Source organism: Rhododendron vialii, chromosome 12a, assembly GCF_030253575.1.
Source record: "Rhododendron vialii isolate Sample 1 chromosome 12a, ASM3025357v1".
In the NCBI taxonomy this organism is placed as follows: domain Eukaryota; kingdom Viridiplantae; phylum Streptophyta; class Magnoliopsida; order Ericales; family Ericaceae; genus Rhododendron; species Rhododendron vialii.
This window is the reverse complement of record NC_080568.1, coordinates 18,975,678-18,994,011: the sequence shown is the minus strand read 5'-3', so window position 1 is coordinate 18,994,011 and position 18,334 is coordinate 18,975,678. Positions and strand designations below refer to the sequence as shown.

The 18,334-nt window shown below is 38.9% G+C and overlaps 3 protein-coding genes across 5 annotated transcripts; 2 read left to right on the top strand and 1 right to left on the bottom strand.

Moving 5' to 3' along the window:
* The first annotated feature begins 305 nt into the window (after positions 1–305).
* On the top strand, positions 306–5,857 carry LOC131309949 (uncharacterized). 3 transcript variants are annotated; one of them, XM_058336671.1, is made up of 6 exons: positions 306–484; positions 859–972; positions 2,278–2,370; positions 2,819–2,902; positions 5,195–5,373; positions 5,457–5,857. In XM_058336671.1, the coding sequence occupies exons 1-5, from the start codon at positions 413–415 to the stop codon at positions 5,303–5,305; spliced, it is 474 nt and encodes a 157-aa protein (XP_058192654.1). In that variant the 5' UTR covers positions 306–412; the 3' UTR covers positions 5,306–5,373; positions 5,457–5,857. The 3 variants fall into 3 exon arrangements, with proteins under 3 accessions (XP_058192654.1, XP_058192655.1, XP_058192656.1); XM_058336672.1 differs by having other exon boundaries at positions 318–484; positions 5,306–5,373; XM_058336673.1 differs by having other exon boundaries at positions 355–484; positions 5,315–5,373.
* Positions 5,858–8,555: 2,698 nt separating this feature from the next.
* Positions 8,556–13,333, top strand: LOC131309948 (NADH dehydrogenase [ubiquinone] flavoprotein 1, mitochondrial-like). The gene is made up of 3 exons (XM_058336669.1): positions 8,556–8,806; positions 10,747–12,217; positions 13,101–13,333. The coding sequence occupies exons 1-2, from the start codon at positions 8,804–8,806 to the stop codon at positions 12,202–12,204; spliced, it is 1,461 nt and encodes a 486-aa protein (XP_058192652.1). The 5' UTR covers positions 8,556–8,803; the 3' UTR covers positions 12,205–12,217; positions 13,101–13,333.
* A 3,212-nt stretch (positions 13,334–16,545) lies between these two features.
* LOC131309947 (uncharacterized) lies at positions 16,546–17,848 on the bottom strand. The gene is made up of 2 exons (XM_058336668.1): positions 17,037–17,848; positions 16,546–16,929 (listed from the first exon to the last, which is right to left on the bottom strand). Exon 1 carries the CDS (start codon positions 17,814–17,816, stop codon positions 17,079–17,081), a length of 738 nt encoding a protein of 245 aa, XP_058192651.1. The 5' UTR covers positions 17,817–17,848; the 3' UTR covers positions 16,546–16,929; positions 17,037–17,078.
* Between the last annotated feature and the right edge of the window lie 486 nt (positions 17,849–18,334).

The following is an 18,334-nucleotide window of genomic DNA, read 5'->3' as shown; positions in this document are numbered from 1 at the left end:
GGTTTATTTCGAAAAATAACTTACAGAAGATTTAAAAATAAGTCATTTTTATCTAATTAATGAAAAATATTTTACCTCATTTTTTTACACAATCAAACACCAAAAATAGGTAAAACATTTTACTGGAGAATATTTTACGCCCAAACAAACGGATCCTAAGGATACAATATAGGCTTTTTTGTGGAATGGCCAAACACATGCTTAAGGGTAGGTTGGAAACTTGGAATTGGGGAAGGGAAACGACAGCGTTTTGGGGGCTGCTGGAGTGCTGTGCCGCAGGAGTCCGGGTTTAAGTTGAAAAATTGGAATTTGAGGAAACCTTAGGGTTATTTTAGTAATTTTCCCTTCTGTCGAGCGATGCCTATATACACCCTTCTCAGCGCGGAATTGATCAAGAGAGAGAGTGGCTGGAATGGCAATTGAAACCTACGGAACGGAGGTTGGCGAAGAATTCGATTACGACGACGAGGACGACGTTGAATCGGTTAGATTTTGATAACTCGCTGATTTCATCTCTCTTAATCTCCTCATGTACCCGTCCCAAAAAAATCTCCTCACGTAGAGAGAGAGAGAGAGCTCGTGTTCCCTTTAGGGTTTGTCAGTTCATCGTTTTATATTGAGTCGGTTATATTTTGTTCACATTTTTTATGGCCAATTGGCCAAATATTGTTATCTGAGTTGAATCGGGATTTTTTTCATAATCTATGGCTAGATCTCCGTTGTATTAAGAATTTCTAATAGCCTTGAGAAGAAGAACATGAGACTGGGTGAGCTTATCGACGAAATTGTTTTGTGTTTTTTTCTTTCAAAACTTGTTGTATCGAGCTAAAATTTTTCTGTTTGTGTTCCTAACCGGAGGATGTGGCAGCTTTGCGTAAAAAACTCGCAGAAGGGGACCAAGAGGTGGCGAGGTTGAACCGAGAGAATGAGAAGGTGGTGGAAGAGCTGGCGGTGTTAGAAAGGGAAAAAAAGGTAGAATATTCTCTTCTTCTTTTTTTAAGCAAGTGTTATTCTACTCTACTAAGATTACACGATTCTCGTGTTCTTCACTTATAAGATCAACATGGGTCATCCTATCTTGTTAAAATCAATCACTAATAGCTTCTTATATGAAGTATCGACGTACGATTGTTTCTTTCTAGGAATATAACAACGAAATTTAACTTCATAATTATCTGCATCATTAGGTTGATGTGGTATCTTTGCATATCAAAAAGGACAATCTCATCAACTACCATCATTAGTTGGCCATATTTTGAAATTTTTTTGCATAACAATCTGCCATTGTTTTTGCACTATTTTGTTGATCAGCAAAACAATCTTCTCTAATTAATATTATTGGCTTCAAGTTTTCAACCATATTTATTTCTTTTGTCCAATAACCTAAGAGAAAAACCGCATTAGGAATCATCGATTCGCTTGGTGAATTTTAGAATCGTATGCATGGAGCAACTTGGGGGGAAAAAATCTCGAGATACATGGTTGGTTTGGGCGACAGTTTTCTTTTTTATGCTGAATAAATGGTTGAAATCCTCATCTACAGGCCCTATAATGTTGATACATCTCTCTCTCTCTCTCTCTCTCTCTCTCTCTCTCTCTCTCTCTCAATCAAATCTTATCTCCCGTAATCTCGTGTGTCTGTATAAACGGTTTGTGGATTGAATCTACGATATTGAATTGGTTAGGTTTTTCTCACAATTTACGGGGTTAGGTTTTGTTCAAAATTGAATTTGGGGTGCCTGCGTGTTGGCTGATAGGGCCGTCTATGCTCGGCAATGGACGGCTTAGATTTCATCTCAGCTGGGAACGGATGGATGACTGAGATCTGTTCAGCACCCTGGTTTTGCAAAAAGAGCAGATCTACCCCAAATTTTGAAGAGAACCCAATGGCTTCTACTTTTTCCTTGTGTATTACTTAGGCGATGATTTTCAGCTTTTGAGATGGAAATAGAAGGGGAGGGGAGAGAAATTGGAGGGATGGGGTGGCGCATAGCTAGCTTTCTTTCTTATCTCGCATGCTTTCTTTCTTTCTTCCCTTCACAAAGAACATAAAGTTTCTGAAATTTTGCTGTTAAAACACTTTCTTATCTTGTTACTTGGTAAGTAAATTAAGTGCACTTTTTATTTTATTTTATCATCATAGCAACTCTCTCATCTCCCCTCTTTTTGGATTGATGATGACACAAGGAGATGGGACTGGGGAGCTTAGTAAAGAAACTGTTAATTTTGTCCTTTTAAAATTTCTTGTACTGATCTTATTATCTGTTTGCCTAACAGGAGCTTACGGAATTGATTTTGAGGAATGACGAAACAATTGCGAGGCTCAAGGCAGAAAATTCAAGGACTAGGTGTGGGATAGGGTACCTCCCGGTAAGATGTCCTTCGTTGTTTTTTCTGAAGCTTGTGTGCGCATCTATGTGTATACGTAGGCCACACATAAAAGGGATGGTGTTGGCTAGATCTGCTCTTTTTCACATTTCCTAAAGGCTTTGAGGACGCTAGGGCAGGAGGGGAGAGAAGTGGAGCTGGAGCGACTTGGTGGCACAGACTTATCCCATTAAGTCTCAAGTTTGAGGCAATTTGCATGCATCTCGCATCCTCTGTTTCGTTCTTTCCTTCAATAAGAAATAGAAATTAACTAAAATTTTGCAGTTAAAAGTTAATAAACACTTTCGGTTGCTTGACTTGGTGAGTAACTTTAAGTGCTCTCTCATAGAAACTCTACCAAGAAGATAAGACGGGGCCCTAGGGAGCTTATTATATAAATTGTTGTTTTTGTCCTTTTAAAACTAGCCGTAATTATGCCGTTGCCTAACAGGAGGATATGGCAAGGAAAGACAAAGAGCATGTGAGGCTCAAGGCAGCAATTGCAAGGCTTAGGACCAAGTTAGGGTTCCTTCTGGTAAGAGTTATGACTGTCTCCATCTGTGTATGAGTTATAAGTATATGTAGCCACGCATCAAGGGAATGTGTCATCTTAACAACCTCTAACCAATTTAAGTAGTTTTGGTCAATCACTAGGTTTGCAGAACATTTAAAATAGTGGAAATGCTTTAATTTACTGTGTTTCTTGTTTCTCTTGTGCATTCAATTGTTAGATACACAGAATAGGAGTTTTTATGTAAATTTGGTAGTCTGGTGTTGATTAGAAAATTTATCGGGTTCCGACTTGTTATGTTTATATGCTTTTGGCTGAGAACGAAGGGTATGTGAGGCTTAATGATGAGAAACAGAGGCTTAGGATGAGTTAAAAATGTCTCAAAGATGTCAAATGTGTCAAAGATGTTAGATATTTTGTTCTTTGTTTTTTCCAACCTGTCCATAACTGCTGCATGCACAATGAAAATCTAGGGTATTTGTTTGTGCATACCGAGAAAAGCTGAACTCATCTTCGCCAATTGGTGTTCCATATTCCAGTGTGCCACCACTTGACTGAAATAGGATGCATATTGACAGATTTGGATTATAATTTTATATTTCTAGCCTGTCCAATTCTCTCATTGACGCCATTTTTCTACATCCGAGTATTGGCGGTAAATAACCAGAAAGGAAAACGACTGTAGAAAATTCCTCATCTGAAGCATTTTGATGACAACTGTGACAATATATCCACATATTCACATGGCTATACTAGATGATTTCTGAAACTAAAGGTCTAAGAATCCGTATACTGGATAGTTTGTTATTCCTAGGTGAAATACATTAAAATTGGATAGGAATATTTTTGAAAAATGGGTGGGACTGTGGGATACCTTTGTGGCTGGATGTTTCAAGAATTTGAAATTAGTGGCTCTTGAGTCTCAACTCTTCTAATTCAAATGGACTGTGCTGCATGTTTATCCGATTTTGTTTTCTCTCTTTTTATATTTCTTGCTTTAATGTAACGACTCTCAAGAGTAAAGTATTGAGATGCGGCGTCACCACGAGTAACATTGCTACTGTGGGGAGTATTTTCTATTTAAAGAGAAATTGAATGAGATTCTTGCATATAGGCTTCCAAGTAACATTGTCATGTACATTGTGTGAGATGTGGTGTGCTTGCTGATTGCCAAAAGCGTTCAGTTGAGAGCGAACTGTTCAGCTAAGGCACTTGGTTTTATGTTCGAGTGGCGTGACTGCGTGGATGTAGGAAGGCGTGTTGTTGCTGATCTCTAATCAGTTACTAGTGGCTGCGACTTATTTACCTGTTTACCCACATCTGTGGAGCAAAGTGAACCACTTCACATCTGTTGTATAAAGTGGGATTTAGGCCTTTTAAAGTTATTTTGCCGAGTGACAGCTGCATATGGGAACGTTCTTTATTTCTCCCTCCGTCCCACAATGTTGTTCCCCTATGGAGCACGGGTACCGGTACGCGGTACGGGTACGGTACGGGTACGGGTACGGGAAACGGCAAAACCCCAAAAAAGTAGGGTACGGGTACGGCGGGGGTACGGCATATATATATATATATATATATATAATGTTTTTCTATTTTTTATTGCATAAAATGAAATATAAACCCATTTTACCAACAAAAAGCAAAATCAGTACAAAATATGCATATCTACTGCATATCTATTAGTATTCAGAATTTCCGATACATATATACATATACATTACACATGCATACATTCGTACATATATACAAAGAGAGAGATTATTCTAATCGATAAAAAAAATATACAGAGAGAGGTGTTTATAAATGACAAATAAATTACATAATAAACCCACATTTTATAATTATTTACAAAAAAATCCCAGAAATTTTGAAAAAATTTCATTTTGGGCTAAAATGTACCCTTGCCGTACCCGTCCCGTACCCTTGCCGTACCCATGCCGTACCCTTGCCGTACCCGTGACGTACCCAAAATTACCAAAAGTACCCAACATAATTTTGCCGTACCGGGTACGTTTTTGCCGTACCCACGCCGTACCCGTACCCGTACCCGTACCCGGTACGGGTACGGCGACATTTTCGAAGTACCCGTGCTTCATAGTTGTTCCCTTTTGGGGATTCCAACCTTTTAAGGAGACTAGTATTAAATGCACGTTTCCTTTGAAATTGACCATTGATTTCCACTTCTACCCTTTGAATCCCACTTTTAAAGTTATATTTAATTATATATGAAGGGTAAATGGTTGAAATCCACACATTTTTTACTTCACTTTACAAAGAGGAGTAATAGTTTGGGACATCTAAAATGGAATATAGGACCATCAATATGGGAAGAGGGTGTATATTAGTGTAAATGAAAGGGATGGCTCGAGCATAACAGACTCCAAACAACTTAAACCGGGTGGCGATCACATATTTTCTTTCTAGTGTATCCAGGTGAGAAGGAAGTGATGGTCAGGAGGGCAATCGAAGAATATATTCTTCAGAAGCGACAGGTGAGTAACACCCATTTAGATCCATTATAGTTCAGTACATTACTTTTTATGTTTCTGATTAGCAAATTTTGGGTGAATTGCAGGAATTGGAAGCAGGGAAGAGCGAGAAGGAAATACCTGCTGCTACACCGAATCTGAGTCATCTGGAAATTTAAATATGCGAAGGCAATGGGCAATGTTTCTTGTTTAGACATACGCCTATGTTTGTTGCTTTCTCTTCTTTATAACAGCCTTCCCCCTTCATAGGAAAATTAGCCATGAGGACAAGTAAAATAGTTTTTATTTAGGGGAAGGACGCGAGCAAAATAGTTTTCAATGTAGGTCCTTCAATTTTATGAGTTTTTTAGCCACAAGGCCAAAACATGTTTAGGCGCTTTTATAAGGTTTAGGGTGTACTTTTCTATTATAGAGTTTTAGTGGAAAAAAACTGGTAGCTCGACATCGACATTTTGAATGCAGCATATATCATGCCGTTTTATCAAAAGCTTGTTGGTGTATCCTTTATCAGAAAATAGTTTTTTTATTCCGTGTGAAATATCTCATTAAGAACTTTGGACGGTCCAAAAAAGTTAAGAACTTGTTTCGAAAAACATATCTTTTGTTTTGAAATTACTAAAATTATGGGATGGAGAGAGTCTAATGAAAAGAATTTAAATAAAAGTGTAGTTTCCCAAAAAAGTGAGCTTTTTTTTTTGTTGTCCTTATTCAAATTTTGTTTGCATTTTTAAGTTTTGCAATAAACTTTTACTATCTATTATTAGTTCGTCTCGACGAAAGAAATTGAAAAAGTAAAAAAATCCTAAATTTTACCCAATTTGTTTTTGAAAACATCCAAAATTTAATGCTTTTAGTCCAGTTTAGGTGTTGTGCATAACACCGGGTAGGGGTACGAAGGAGCCACGCTTTAATATGTTCGTGTTCAGCTCGTTTACTAAACAAGTCAAAAATTTGAGCTCAAGTTTGACACGTTTAAGATCCGTAAGAGTGCAGTTTATTTATTAAATGAGCCTAGCCTATACAAAACCCAACCGACCTTTGGAGCATTAAGTTTGGTCTGTTTACTAAGAGCATCCCCAATGGGATGTAAAACCAGGTGCTATAGTTATAATACAACCCAGATGTTAAAAAAATTGCTCCAATGGGGATGTAAAATAGCACAAATGGAAAGGCAGATGTATATTTACATCTCCTTTTGGCTGCAGCTATAAATTACAGATCATCAAACATCATCCAATCCAACTGAAATACCAGAAAAAATGGACGACCGGAGTTACCTGTTATGGCTGGAAACTTGGCCAGAATTTGTTCATCATTGCTGGTTTCTGCAAATCTTCGCCGGAGTGACCAAAAATTGCCGGAATCCAGTGAGAGAGAGAGAGAGAGGTGAGAGAGGGAGAGAGAGGGATCTCGCCGATGAGAGACAAAGATATCAACGGAACAGTCGGTGATCATCTCCCCTAGGGTTTTAGTCGCTCCCTAACGGGAGAAAGAGAGATCAACGAGAGAGAGAGAGAGAGGAGTTTCATCTCCTCTGGTTCGTAGAGAGAGAAAGAGAGGGGGGTGGGGGTTTCACCGACTTCTGGTTCGGAGACAGAGTGAGAGAGAGTAAAGTTTTTTTTTAAAAAGATAGGGAGAGTAAAGTTGAGTTGTTGATATGGGCTGTGGTTTGAGAAGTAAAAAAAAAAAAAATTGGGACTGAAGTATTTTTTTTTTTCAGAATAATTTTTTTTTTAAATTCTCAATTATCAGATACCAAAATTATTTTTCAACGGAAGTAATACTTGTATTAGGGTTAAGAAAGTTGAGGAAAATTAAGGAGGAGGAAAAGCTAGTTAATTATCCATCCTTTTTTTACATATCACCATTGGATAGGGGTGGGTTCTATTTTACATCAAACTAACTTTTAACCACTTTTTACATCTAAAATAACTATCCATCCTCTTCTAAAATACATCCCCATTGGGGATGCTCTAAACGGGCCTAAAACTAGAGCTCGAATTCGAGTTTCTTTTAGATTATTAAATGAGTTGAGCCTCAAGCTGCTCACGGATAACTCAATTTGTTTGTGGCCTTAGTAGGGTGTGTTGCTAGTGTGGATGTATCACAAAATTGACTTTTTGAGCTTTTATTTGGATTTTTTTTCAAAATACTTGTCTAGAAGTCATAATTTTTTAGTTTTTCGATTTTTCTCGTCCTTACTCACTCATATCACATAAAAGTTTAATGTAAAACTAATAAATACAAAAAAATAATAATTAAATAATGACAAAACCAAAAAATTGTGCTATATAAATTAAACAATAGCGAAAGACCCTCCATGCGTACAAAAAAATGAACCGTTCCAGCGACACATACCTTTTTTACATAGATTTTATATAGACTTTTTGTGGGGCCACTTTTGAGTCTTAAACAAATGATCCAATCTGTTAATTAATATTAAAATATTTTTTCAAGAGACCCCGTAAAAAATAAGCTCAATAGAATATGTGCAAGTACTTGATCTAATCTTCCAATTTTTCATTCAGAATCCAAATAGAATTCTGAATGAAAAGTTTTAAGATTGGATTAAGTATTTACATATATCCTACTGCACTGATTTTTTACGGATTCTTTTTAAAAAATATTATAAAATTAATGAATGGGTCGGATTATTTGGTGGGACCCAGAGTAGGCCCCATAAAACATCTGTGAAAAATCTGTGTAAAAAATGTATGTGTCCAAAGTGTTTTAGAAAAAAAAAGGTCCCAATGGAGTGGGTAAACCAAAGTTGTCAAATCCGTTCCGTACCGGCCGGTACGTACCGTATCGGTGTGTAAACGGAACGCAAAAAGTCATGTTCCGTTCCGGTTAAAATACTGGCCTGTTCCGGCCAATACCGGGTGTACCGGACAATACCGGCCTGTTCTGGATGTTTTCCGGCGTTCCGGCCGGTACAAAATTACCCTCTCTCTCTTCTTTTTTTTTTTTTTTTTTACATTTTATTTATGTTTATACTTAAAATATGGTAGATATATATTAAATATATATATATATAAAATATTAATTGCGGTAAATCCGGAATGGAACCGGAATACAGCCCTGTACCGGTATGTACCATTCCAGTAGTTAAAACGGTACGCTGGCCGGTACGGTATTGACAACTTTGGCGTAAACACCACTAGTACTACCATCAGGTGCAAAGTTCTCCGGCACTCCACGTGTTCGGGTTATGATCGCATAACCTCTGCCAATCCCTACCGTCGAATAATTTCCTCAGTCAAAACAATTACGATAATTACATCCTAACCGTCGGTTTTACTCGCCCCAGAGCTATCTACCGTGGACCCTCAGACTATCGGAAATACCTTCCTCTTCCTCAAATCAAATCCCCCATCTGAGAATCATCGCCGAAACCTTCAGAGCTCGATCAGTCTTCCAAATACGTGCTGTTATGGTACGCAATCTCTCTCTCTCTCTCTCTATCTCTCTCTCTCTCTCTCTTTTCGAGTGACTTAAAAAAGAATATGTGGTTTTAACAGATCTAATGAGGTAATTGTAATGTTAGGCTTAGGTCATAATCAATTGAACCCATCGTTACCCCCGTCTGAATCGATTCGATGAACTGTTTCAGCTAATGTTCTTAACGACTGGGTTCTCCTTATTCTTTTCCCTTAATTTTTTATTGGGAAATGTGAGGAAAAGAGGAAACTTCATGCTTCGTGTAGTTACATCAAAAGTGAGGATTTTTGTCTTTTAGGGCATCTATTCGTATACATCGACTCCTCTTTCAACGTACTAATCTAACTGTTCTAACTTCTAACATACTGACTTTCGCCGGAAGAAAAAATATAAACTCACATTGTCACATGACATGGGTCCCGTGAAAGAATGATTGATTTCTTGAAAGGTTTATTTTTTCGTTGCATTTTATTTCCTTTTGATTTTAGGGATCTGTGTAGATATACTGGACTGGTGTTTTAATCATCCTCTGTGCCTTATAGAGAACTTGTGAACCATAAGGCAAGCACAGTGACAAAATTGGGCTTCGAGGACTCATGGCAGATGAAAATATTACCACTGTAGTGTTTTTTGGTAAATAGCTACCACTATGGTTGTATTGATTGAGGATATAAACTTCAGACACTCTATCGCCACTACAGAGTGAAGAGTTGAATTGGGTGTTATTTCAAAGTAAATTTCTGTATCATTTGTGTTCTCCTTCCTACCTTAGTTCTAAAAGTCACTAGGCGCTAGTCGGGCGGAAGAGGAATGCCTAGTGTCTAGAGGCTGACTAGTCAGCCGATTAACTCTCTAGGTGGCCAACTAGTTGATGGCTAAGCGCTAGGTGGGGGTCCAACGGTATATTTTTATCTAGGTGTTTGACCCCCGCCTAGCGCTTAGGCACCGACTAGACTGATTTGTGGCACAGAGAACTTAGTAGCTTTTCCAAATGCAATGAAGAGAACTAAACATGTTCTGCATTGACTGTTCTAGATTAGGGCATCATAATATTTTAACCAGGAATGATATAGTACCAGTAGTCACGGGCGTATGTTCTAACTAAGGAAGTTATTTCCCTTACGTGGAGTGGAGTTCTGATACAAGTTCACGTAAGTGAAGCTAAATGCTTGAGAGAAGTTTTTGTTACGTTCAGTTATTGAAGTTCATTAGTAATACAGTCATACAGATGATGGGTGACTCGTGATTGTGTGTTCTGGGTTCTCAAATAAAATTTTCTTAGAAAGATCGATGAAGTTTCTTGATTGCATTAAGTACATGCTTACTTGTTTTGTCTGATCTATTAAGTTGGCTTTGCCTATGTCTGTAGATTCTTGAAAATTATGACTTGTTGCATTTTATCTCTATACTGTTTGATCTGTTTATCTTGAACCCTTCGCCGCTGCTATAGCCACCAACATGACTCATATCTGTTAACATTCTAAACCTTCCATCCAGTTTTTCATCTGTTAGAATGTCCACAATTCGGATGTGTGAACCCCGTCTTATTTGCTACTTATCCTTGCTGTTAAATGTGATCATGTTCCTATTCTCTTAGTCTAGTGTCAGTTTGGGGATACTTCTCTTATCACCCTCCTTAGTGGGGACTGGGAGGTATACCTGGCATTTCAGAGTCTTACAGAGCCTCTAGAAAATGAGTAAAAGATAAATGGCTAGGTTTATTACACTTGCTTTTCTATTATGTTTTATCTAGTATTATTTACTTTCCATTTTTTAGTTCTCTTTTACACTTACTTGGGGCAGTGTGTTATATTTTTGGTCAAGTAGAAGTTATGTTCTTGACATTGTAGGTTTATACCTGAATTAAAGTTGGGCAAGATGGGAAAATATGATATTTTGGTTTCCTTTGATGTCATTCTGGGACTTTTTTGATAGGCACCCCTTAAGGGCATTCTTACACTTCATAGGATGGCTTTGGTTCAGCGTCTCAGCGAGAGCTGGGTGCCAGGCAGCAGATTATTTAGCACCCAAGGTGCAACAGCTGCTAGCACCCCACAGCCTCCCCCACCTCCCCCACCTCCTGAGAAAACCCATTTTGGTGGCCTGAAGGATGTAGACCGCATTTTCACCAATGTGTATGGTTTGCATGATCCTTTTCTTAAAGGGGCCATGAAACGGGGTGACTGGTATAGAACCAAAGACCTAGTACTCAAGGGTGCTGATTGGATCGTTAATGAAATGAAGAAGTCTGGCTTACGTGGACGCGGTGGTGCTGGTTTTCCATCCGGTCTCAAATGGTCCTTCATGCCAAAAGTATCTGACGGACGCCCTTCTTATCTTGTTGTTAATGCTGATGAAAGTGAACCCGGAACTTGTAAAGATAGGGAAATAATGCGTCATGATCCACACAAACTACTAGAAGGATGCCTAATAGCCGGTGTGGGAATGAGGGCTACTGCTGCTTATATCTACATCAGGGGCGAGTATGTTAATGAACGCAAGAACCTCGAGAAGGCCCTGAAAGAAGCTTATGAATCAGGACTGTTGGGAAAAAATGCATGTGGATCTGGTTATGATTTTGACGTGCATATCCACTATGGTGCTGGCGCTTATATCTGTGGTGAAGAGACAGCACTTTTGGAAAGCCTTGAGGGGAAACAAGGGAAGCCCAGATTGAAGCCACCCTTCCCAGCAAACGCAGGGCTATACGGTTGTCCCACAACCGTTACAAATGTTGAAACGGTTGCTGTTTCTCCTACCATTTTAAGGCGTGGGCCAGAGTGGTTTGCTAGTTTTGGCAGAAAGAACAACTCAGGTACAAAGCTATTTTGTGTATCGGGTCATGTGAACAAACCGTGCACAGTTGAAGAGGAGATGAGTATTCCGTTGAAAGAGCTGATAGAGAGGCACTGTGGGGGTGTTAGAGGTGGATGGGACAATTTACTTGCAGTAATCCCGGGGGGTTCATCTGTGCCGTTGCTTCCTAAGGACATATGTGATGATGTGATGATGGACTACGATGCGCTCAAGGCCGTCCAATCAGGATTAGGGACTGCGGCTGTGATCGTGATGGACAAGTCAACCGATGTTGTGGACGCAATCTCGAGGCTCTCCTATTTTTACAAGCATGAGAGCTGTGGTCAGTGTACGCCCTGTAGGGAAGGTACAGGGTGGCTTTGGATGATTATGGAGAGGTTGAAAGTTGGAAACGCTAAGTTGGAGGAGATTGACATGCTTCAGGAGGTGACAAAACAGATTGAAGGGCATACCATATGTGCACTGGGTGATGCTGCTGCTTGGCCTGTTCAGGGTCTTATTAGGCATTTCAGGCCAGAGCTTGAGAGGAGGATTAAGGAGCGTGCAGAGAGGGAGTTACTGGAGGCTGCTGCTTGAGTCCTGAATTCAGGTTTGTTTGTGCACCCATTTTGACTTTTAGTTTTCACATTGTGAGTATTTGCTACCACTCCCAAGGATCTAGCCACGTGCACCATTCTCAAGAAGTGAACCAAACTAAGTCGTGTCCCAATCAATGGGAGTCTGCTGCAGGAATCGTTTTTTCGCCATTCTGCTCTGTCAAGGGGCTTATAATCAATTAGACCTACTGCCTTAATTTCCTTTCCTACAATGGATCCTGGGTTAATTTAGGCCTCCCTGCTAGCGCTGGGTAGCATTTCCGCTAGCTCTAATGATAGCTCTTATTGTTTAATGACTTTCCCTTATAACTGTTCTCTACAAATATATGGTGGAACTTGCCCCTGTGGTATTTGGAGGACTTGTTTCAACATGTATAACTGCAGTGTCACTGAAACTAGTTAATTTCGCAGTAACATATACAAACATCCAAGTATTTGAGGGCAGATTACCCTTATTTATGAAGATTCTGTCTTTTTCAATCACCAATATGTCTTTCTTAATTGCACCCTTGCATTCTAGTCACATGGAAGTGCAGTGTATGTTTTGGCTTTGGAAAGTTTAAAGCTGAATTGAACCAAAAAACCAATTTTCTTGAAAATTAACATGGAATAAACGAGCTTGTGTAACAATACTGAGTGAAAGCTGAAAACAATGCTTATAGTTTTCCAGGGTAGGTATAGTTTGTTGCCCAACTAAGAGCCTGGTGCATCGGCAAAATGGCAACAGCCTTTGGTGGTGTAAGTTGTAACTTGTCGCGCGCATCCACTAGTCTGAGAATCGCATAGAAGCACCATGTTATTTCTTCATCCAATGGACGTCAGCAATCTACGCGTTCCTGATTTACGGCAATTCTCGGTCTGTTATCTGGTATGTAGGGAAACACCTTTGGTGCTGGACTGTAGAATAAAGAAGGGAAAAGGGAAGTACTCCAAACAATAGAATTTCACAGGCAGCTGGCTGTCCTAGTGAGTGGCATGTTTATTTTTATGATTTTGTATCCGTAATGATTGCACCAGAGATGCTGTAACTCCTCCCCAATTTGTGTGGGTCTTGAATTTTTATTGTCAATTCTTCTATTGGGTAAAAAATATCTACTTCCCCCTTAAAATTGAACACTCTTGCCCCTTCAACTACTAAACCGTTACACACTAAAGACAATCCGCCCCTCCCATCCAAATCATGGACGGAAAATTTAACTCCTCTCCCCAAGTGGGTTAGTTGACGGCTATTTATATGTCTTTAATCCCTCTGGCGTCGTGGTTCAGGCAGCTTTTCTTTTTTAGGTTTTGTTGTATTTTATTTTATTTTGTTAGTTTCTGTATTTTGGGACCGGTAGTGTCCCCTCTTATTGTACTGTGTTTACTTTGGTTGGGTTTGTTAATAATATTGGGTTGATCGGGTTCAGTCAAAAAAACCAGCAATAACCAAAAAACAAAGCGGAAGCAACTTCAAATAGAGGATCGCATCATGTTGCAGATGATGGAACCTAGTTGTTGATTAAGCGTGGCTAGACACTAAAAAGCTCGCAACCCCCATCTAACCTATCACCACAAAACCCGCTACATCACAATTCTTCAAACATCTCTCACCCCAATTCCACTCACCAGATCTTTCTCCTTTATCTAATATACCTCACCCACCCCACCCCACCCCACCAGATTATTTCTCACTCCCATATCCTGCCCGCCCCCAACTTCGTCACCCATGCATCCCCGTGTCCCACAACCAAAACGACTGACTGATTCACCCTTGCGCATATGGCAGAACCCACCCACCCCAATTAAGAGACACAATTACACTCACACACCCATTGAGAATCCCCTATTTACTCCTTTCCCAGGCCCCTAATGATCCAAGACATGCACACATGGTTGCCTATGTAAGAACACCCCTCCAGAAGATTTAGAGCTTTAGCGGCTATTAGAGTTGACATGGGCTAGGAGAGAGAGAGACACGAACATCTGGTTTTGGTAGACCAGATGAGATAGAGGAAGAAGAGGATAGATACATATACATATATGGTAGGTTAAAAGACATTAATAATAGCCTTCAACTAACCCACTTTGGGAGAGGGGGTTAAATTTTCCGTACATGATTTGGATGGGAGGGACGGATTGTCTTTAATGTGTAAGGGTTGATAAACCTATGTGGGAGAATCAAAATCAATATGCAGTGAAAAAATACTTACCTTCTTCCATGGTGTTTAAGTCTTGAGAAATCCGGACACCGTTTTGATCTTGAATCAAATTGTCTAACACTCACAACTCCCACTGATTTGTTTGGAGAGAAATGGGTAGGATTTTCGGTCTATTCTATATCATGTTAATCCCATAACTTGATGGTAATCATAGGCCTTTATATAGATAGACAGGGACCCTTTCCCAATAGTCACAACCTAATGTGTGACTCTTCACCAAGAGTCACACCATTTCCAATAGTCACATTCCCGAGACTCTTCACCAAGAGTCACACCCTTTCTAATAGTCACACCCCTTAGACTTCCTTCCATCAAGAAAGTATTAGGCAACTATTCATAAAGGTACCATTATATGGGTAATTAACTTAAATCTAATATCCAAGTTTTAATAAATATAATACATAAATACAATAATAAGATGACAAGTCATGTGAGCCACACTTAATGAATATAGAACTAACATTCTCCCACTTGGCTCTCATGATATATCAATATTAAAATTCTTGGATAAAAGATATGGAACACTGAATATGGCCGTACAAAAACTACCCAAATAATAACCATTAGTTAAGAGACTTAACACATGAATCATGACAATTATGCTACTAAGATGAACATTTCCTTCCATGTATTACAATGTACAAGTCTCTCAATAACTTGTGATATAATGCTTTATGAATGACTTCCAACAAGTCATTCAGGTCCAAAAGTCGGCATATATGTCCCAATCGACAACATGTCATAAAAATACCTTAGATGTGCACAAATTAACATATTACTGTATTGACAAACGCTAAAAGTACAGATAACAAGAAATCAAACCAAAAGTTAGCTAACTAAACCCATATGCTCAACATGCTTCGAAAAAACTTTAACTCTGAGCCCTTTTGTCATGGGATCTGCAACCATCAAATCTGTACTTATATGCTCTATAATGACTTCTTATTTCCTAACTCTCTCTCTAACAGCAAGATACTTGATGTCAATATGCTTGGTTCGACTTCCACTTTTGTTGTTGTTAGAGAAGAAAACCGCAGCCGAATTATCACAGTAATTTTTGTTGGCCTAGATATTGAGTCCACAATCTGAAGCCCTATGATAAAACTCTTTAACCATACAGCCTGTGAACTTGCTTCAAAGCATGCTATAAACTCTGCTTCCATTGTTGACGAAGCAACAATTGTCTCCTTAGCACTCTTCCATGATACAACACCTCCTGCTAGCATAAAATATCTTGCTAGTTATCTTGTATGACAGCCAATATCATAATCAGACTCCATCAAGTACACTTAATAATCACTAGAAATGGCTGACTTCTTTATTCTTGAGGATTTTCGTATTTCTACAACCTCATTTACATTTGGAGGATTTTGAGTTGAAGAATTTGTGTTAACTGGCCTTTGTTGATCAGTTGGAGCTTCTCCATTTTCATGTTCATGAAGAATATCTTGTTGGTTATTTTGTATGACAACCAATTTTTCTTCATTTTCAGGCGTAATAACAGAATCCGGTGATTGCTCCCACTCAATTCTTTGGGATTTACTCCCACTTATGTCAATATCCTCAATGAACTTAGCATTTCTAGCCTCAACAATTCTAGATGTGTGAAGGACAATAAAACTTATAGCCTTTTGACTTTTCTGCATAGCCAATAAAATATCCACTGACTGTTCTTGGGTCTAGCTTCTTTAATTGTGGATTATATACTTTAACCTCAACTGGACAGCCCCACATATGCATATGTCTCAAACTCGGTTTCCATCCTTTCCAGAACTCAAAAGGTGTTTTAGGAGCTGCTTTATATGGAACCCTGTTTAAGATGTATACTGCTGTCTTTAAGGCTTCACTCCACAAAAATTTAGGAACACTAGAGTTGCTAAGCATACTCCTTACCATATCCATAAGAGTACGATTTCGCCTTTCTGCTACACCATTTTGTTGTGGTGTACCCGGCATGGTATACTGAGCAACAATGCCTTCATCCTTTAGAAAATTAGCAAATGGACCCGGTCTTTGTCCCATTTCTGTGCATCTACCATAATATTCTCCACCCCTATCGGCACTCCATCTTTTACCAACCTCTTAATCCTATCCATGGAGATGTGTCCCAATCTCCTATGCCATAATGTGGAGGATGTCTCATCAATAATGTTACGCTTTGTGCCAATGTCAACATGCAGGGTTAAAAGACTTTGTTCAAAATTAGGATCCAAATTCAATTTGTATAAACCACTAACAAGTGAACCAGAACCAACAACTGAAGAATCTTTAATAAAATAAAAATGTGGTCCACTAAATTTAAACTCAAAACCATACGGTACTAGTTTAGATACAGAAATCAGATTCTTAGAAAACAATGGAATGTAAAATGTGTTTACAAGATCTAAAACAAAACCACTTTCTAAAACTGGTCTTAAAGTTCCCACAGCTTCAACGTGCGAACGCATTCCATTTCCAGAGTAGATGCCTTGTTCACTTCCCGTCGGTTTCCTTAGGTTGAGAAATCCCTGCATGATATTGGCAATGTGAATTGTAGTACCCGAATCAATCCACCAATCATTTTGATGAACTTTGACAAAATTTGACTCATAACACACTAGAGACCAAAGATTACCTTTCTTTTTAAGCCAGTCCTTATACTTAGAGCAATCCTTCTTCATGTGTCCTTTTTTTTTGCAGAAGAAACAAGCATATCCTTCTTGCCATGACGCTTAAAAGATTGTTTTCCAATCTTCTTCAAATTTGGACCATTCTTGCCTTTCTTTCCTTGTTCAACTTTATGTGTCGCAAAATGAGCACTCTCTATATTCTCATGCTTCAACCTCTCCTCTCCTTGAACACACATGGTAAGAAGATTGATGGACCATTTTTCCTTAAGTGTGTTGTAAGAAATTTTGAATGGTCCAAACTCAGCAGGAAGAGAATGGAGTATGAAATGAACAAGGAATGAGTCAGATATCTCAATCTCCAAGGACTTCAGGCAAGCCACGATGTCCCTCATTTCCATAATGTGTTCACGCACACTCCTAAAACTGTTGTGTTTCATTCCTGATAACCTATTCATTAGGATGTTTGCAAGTGCCTTATCAGAACTAACAAACTGCTCTTCAATAGCCTTCATGTAGTCCTTTACCTTGTCGTATGACGGGATCGAGTTTCTAATGCTAGAACTGATATGAGTCTTTATAAGCATCAAACTTAAGCGATTAGATCGCTCCCAACGATCATAGGCAACCCTAACCGCAATTGAACTCTCGTTCGTGGGCTTTGGTGGTTCATCCCCACGAATTGCCAAATCGAGATCCATACACCCTAATGCCAAAAGGACTTTGTCCTTCCACTCTGAAAAATTTTCACCACTTAAGAATGGAATACGAGAAGACTCACTAGACATTAAAGAGGTAGTACCAATTGCAATATTAACCAAGAATACGTACGAATATCAATGCTTTGAAGTAATAAACTTAATCTGAACCAACCAATGTTAAATTCAGTGACAAATCTAAATCTTCCTGTGGGTAAAGATTGCGACATGCATTAGACTCATTAATTTCTTTTAGTACTAGGTTCACCTTCGTGCACAGCACGAATGCATGCCCGTTGAAGGGAACAAGTTTATATAGGCTAGATATCTCCTGTTTGTAATTTTAGAGCCGGAAGCAATAGAAGGGCATGGAAATAGGTAGGAAGATATATTACATAGATTGATCAAAGTAGCAAAAGCATTAGATGATTTACATATGGACCACACAATGCGTAGTCACAATAGTAAAGTTCACAGTAGCCATAGATAGCAGTGCAAAATAGATAGCAGTGCGTAGTCTATTTGGAAAGGGAACACTTTTCATAGCAAAAAAAATATTGTTCATGGAAGTCTTTCTGGCCTCAATTCAACCTGGGTTTTTTCAGCAA

Coding starts and splice junctions, on each gene's coding strand:
- LOC131309949 (XM_058336671.1), top strand. CDS start 413: ATGGCAATTGAAACCTACGGAACGGAGGTTGGCGAAGAATTCGATTAC. Junction 973..2,277: donor TGTTAGAAAGGGAAAAAAAG/GTAGAATATTCT, acceptor TTTGCCTAACAG/GAGCTTACGGAATTGATTTT. Junction 2,903..5,194: donor CCAAGTTAGGGTTCCTTCTG/GTAAGAGTTATG, acceptor AATGGAATATAG/GACCATCAATATGGGAAGAG.
- LOC131309947 (XM_058336668.1), bottom strand. CDS start 17,816: ATGTCTAGTGAGTCTTCTCGTATTCCATTCTTAAGTGGTGAAAATTTT.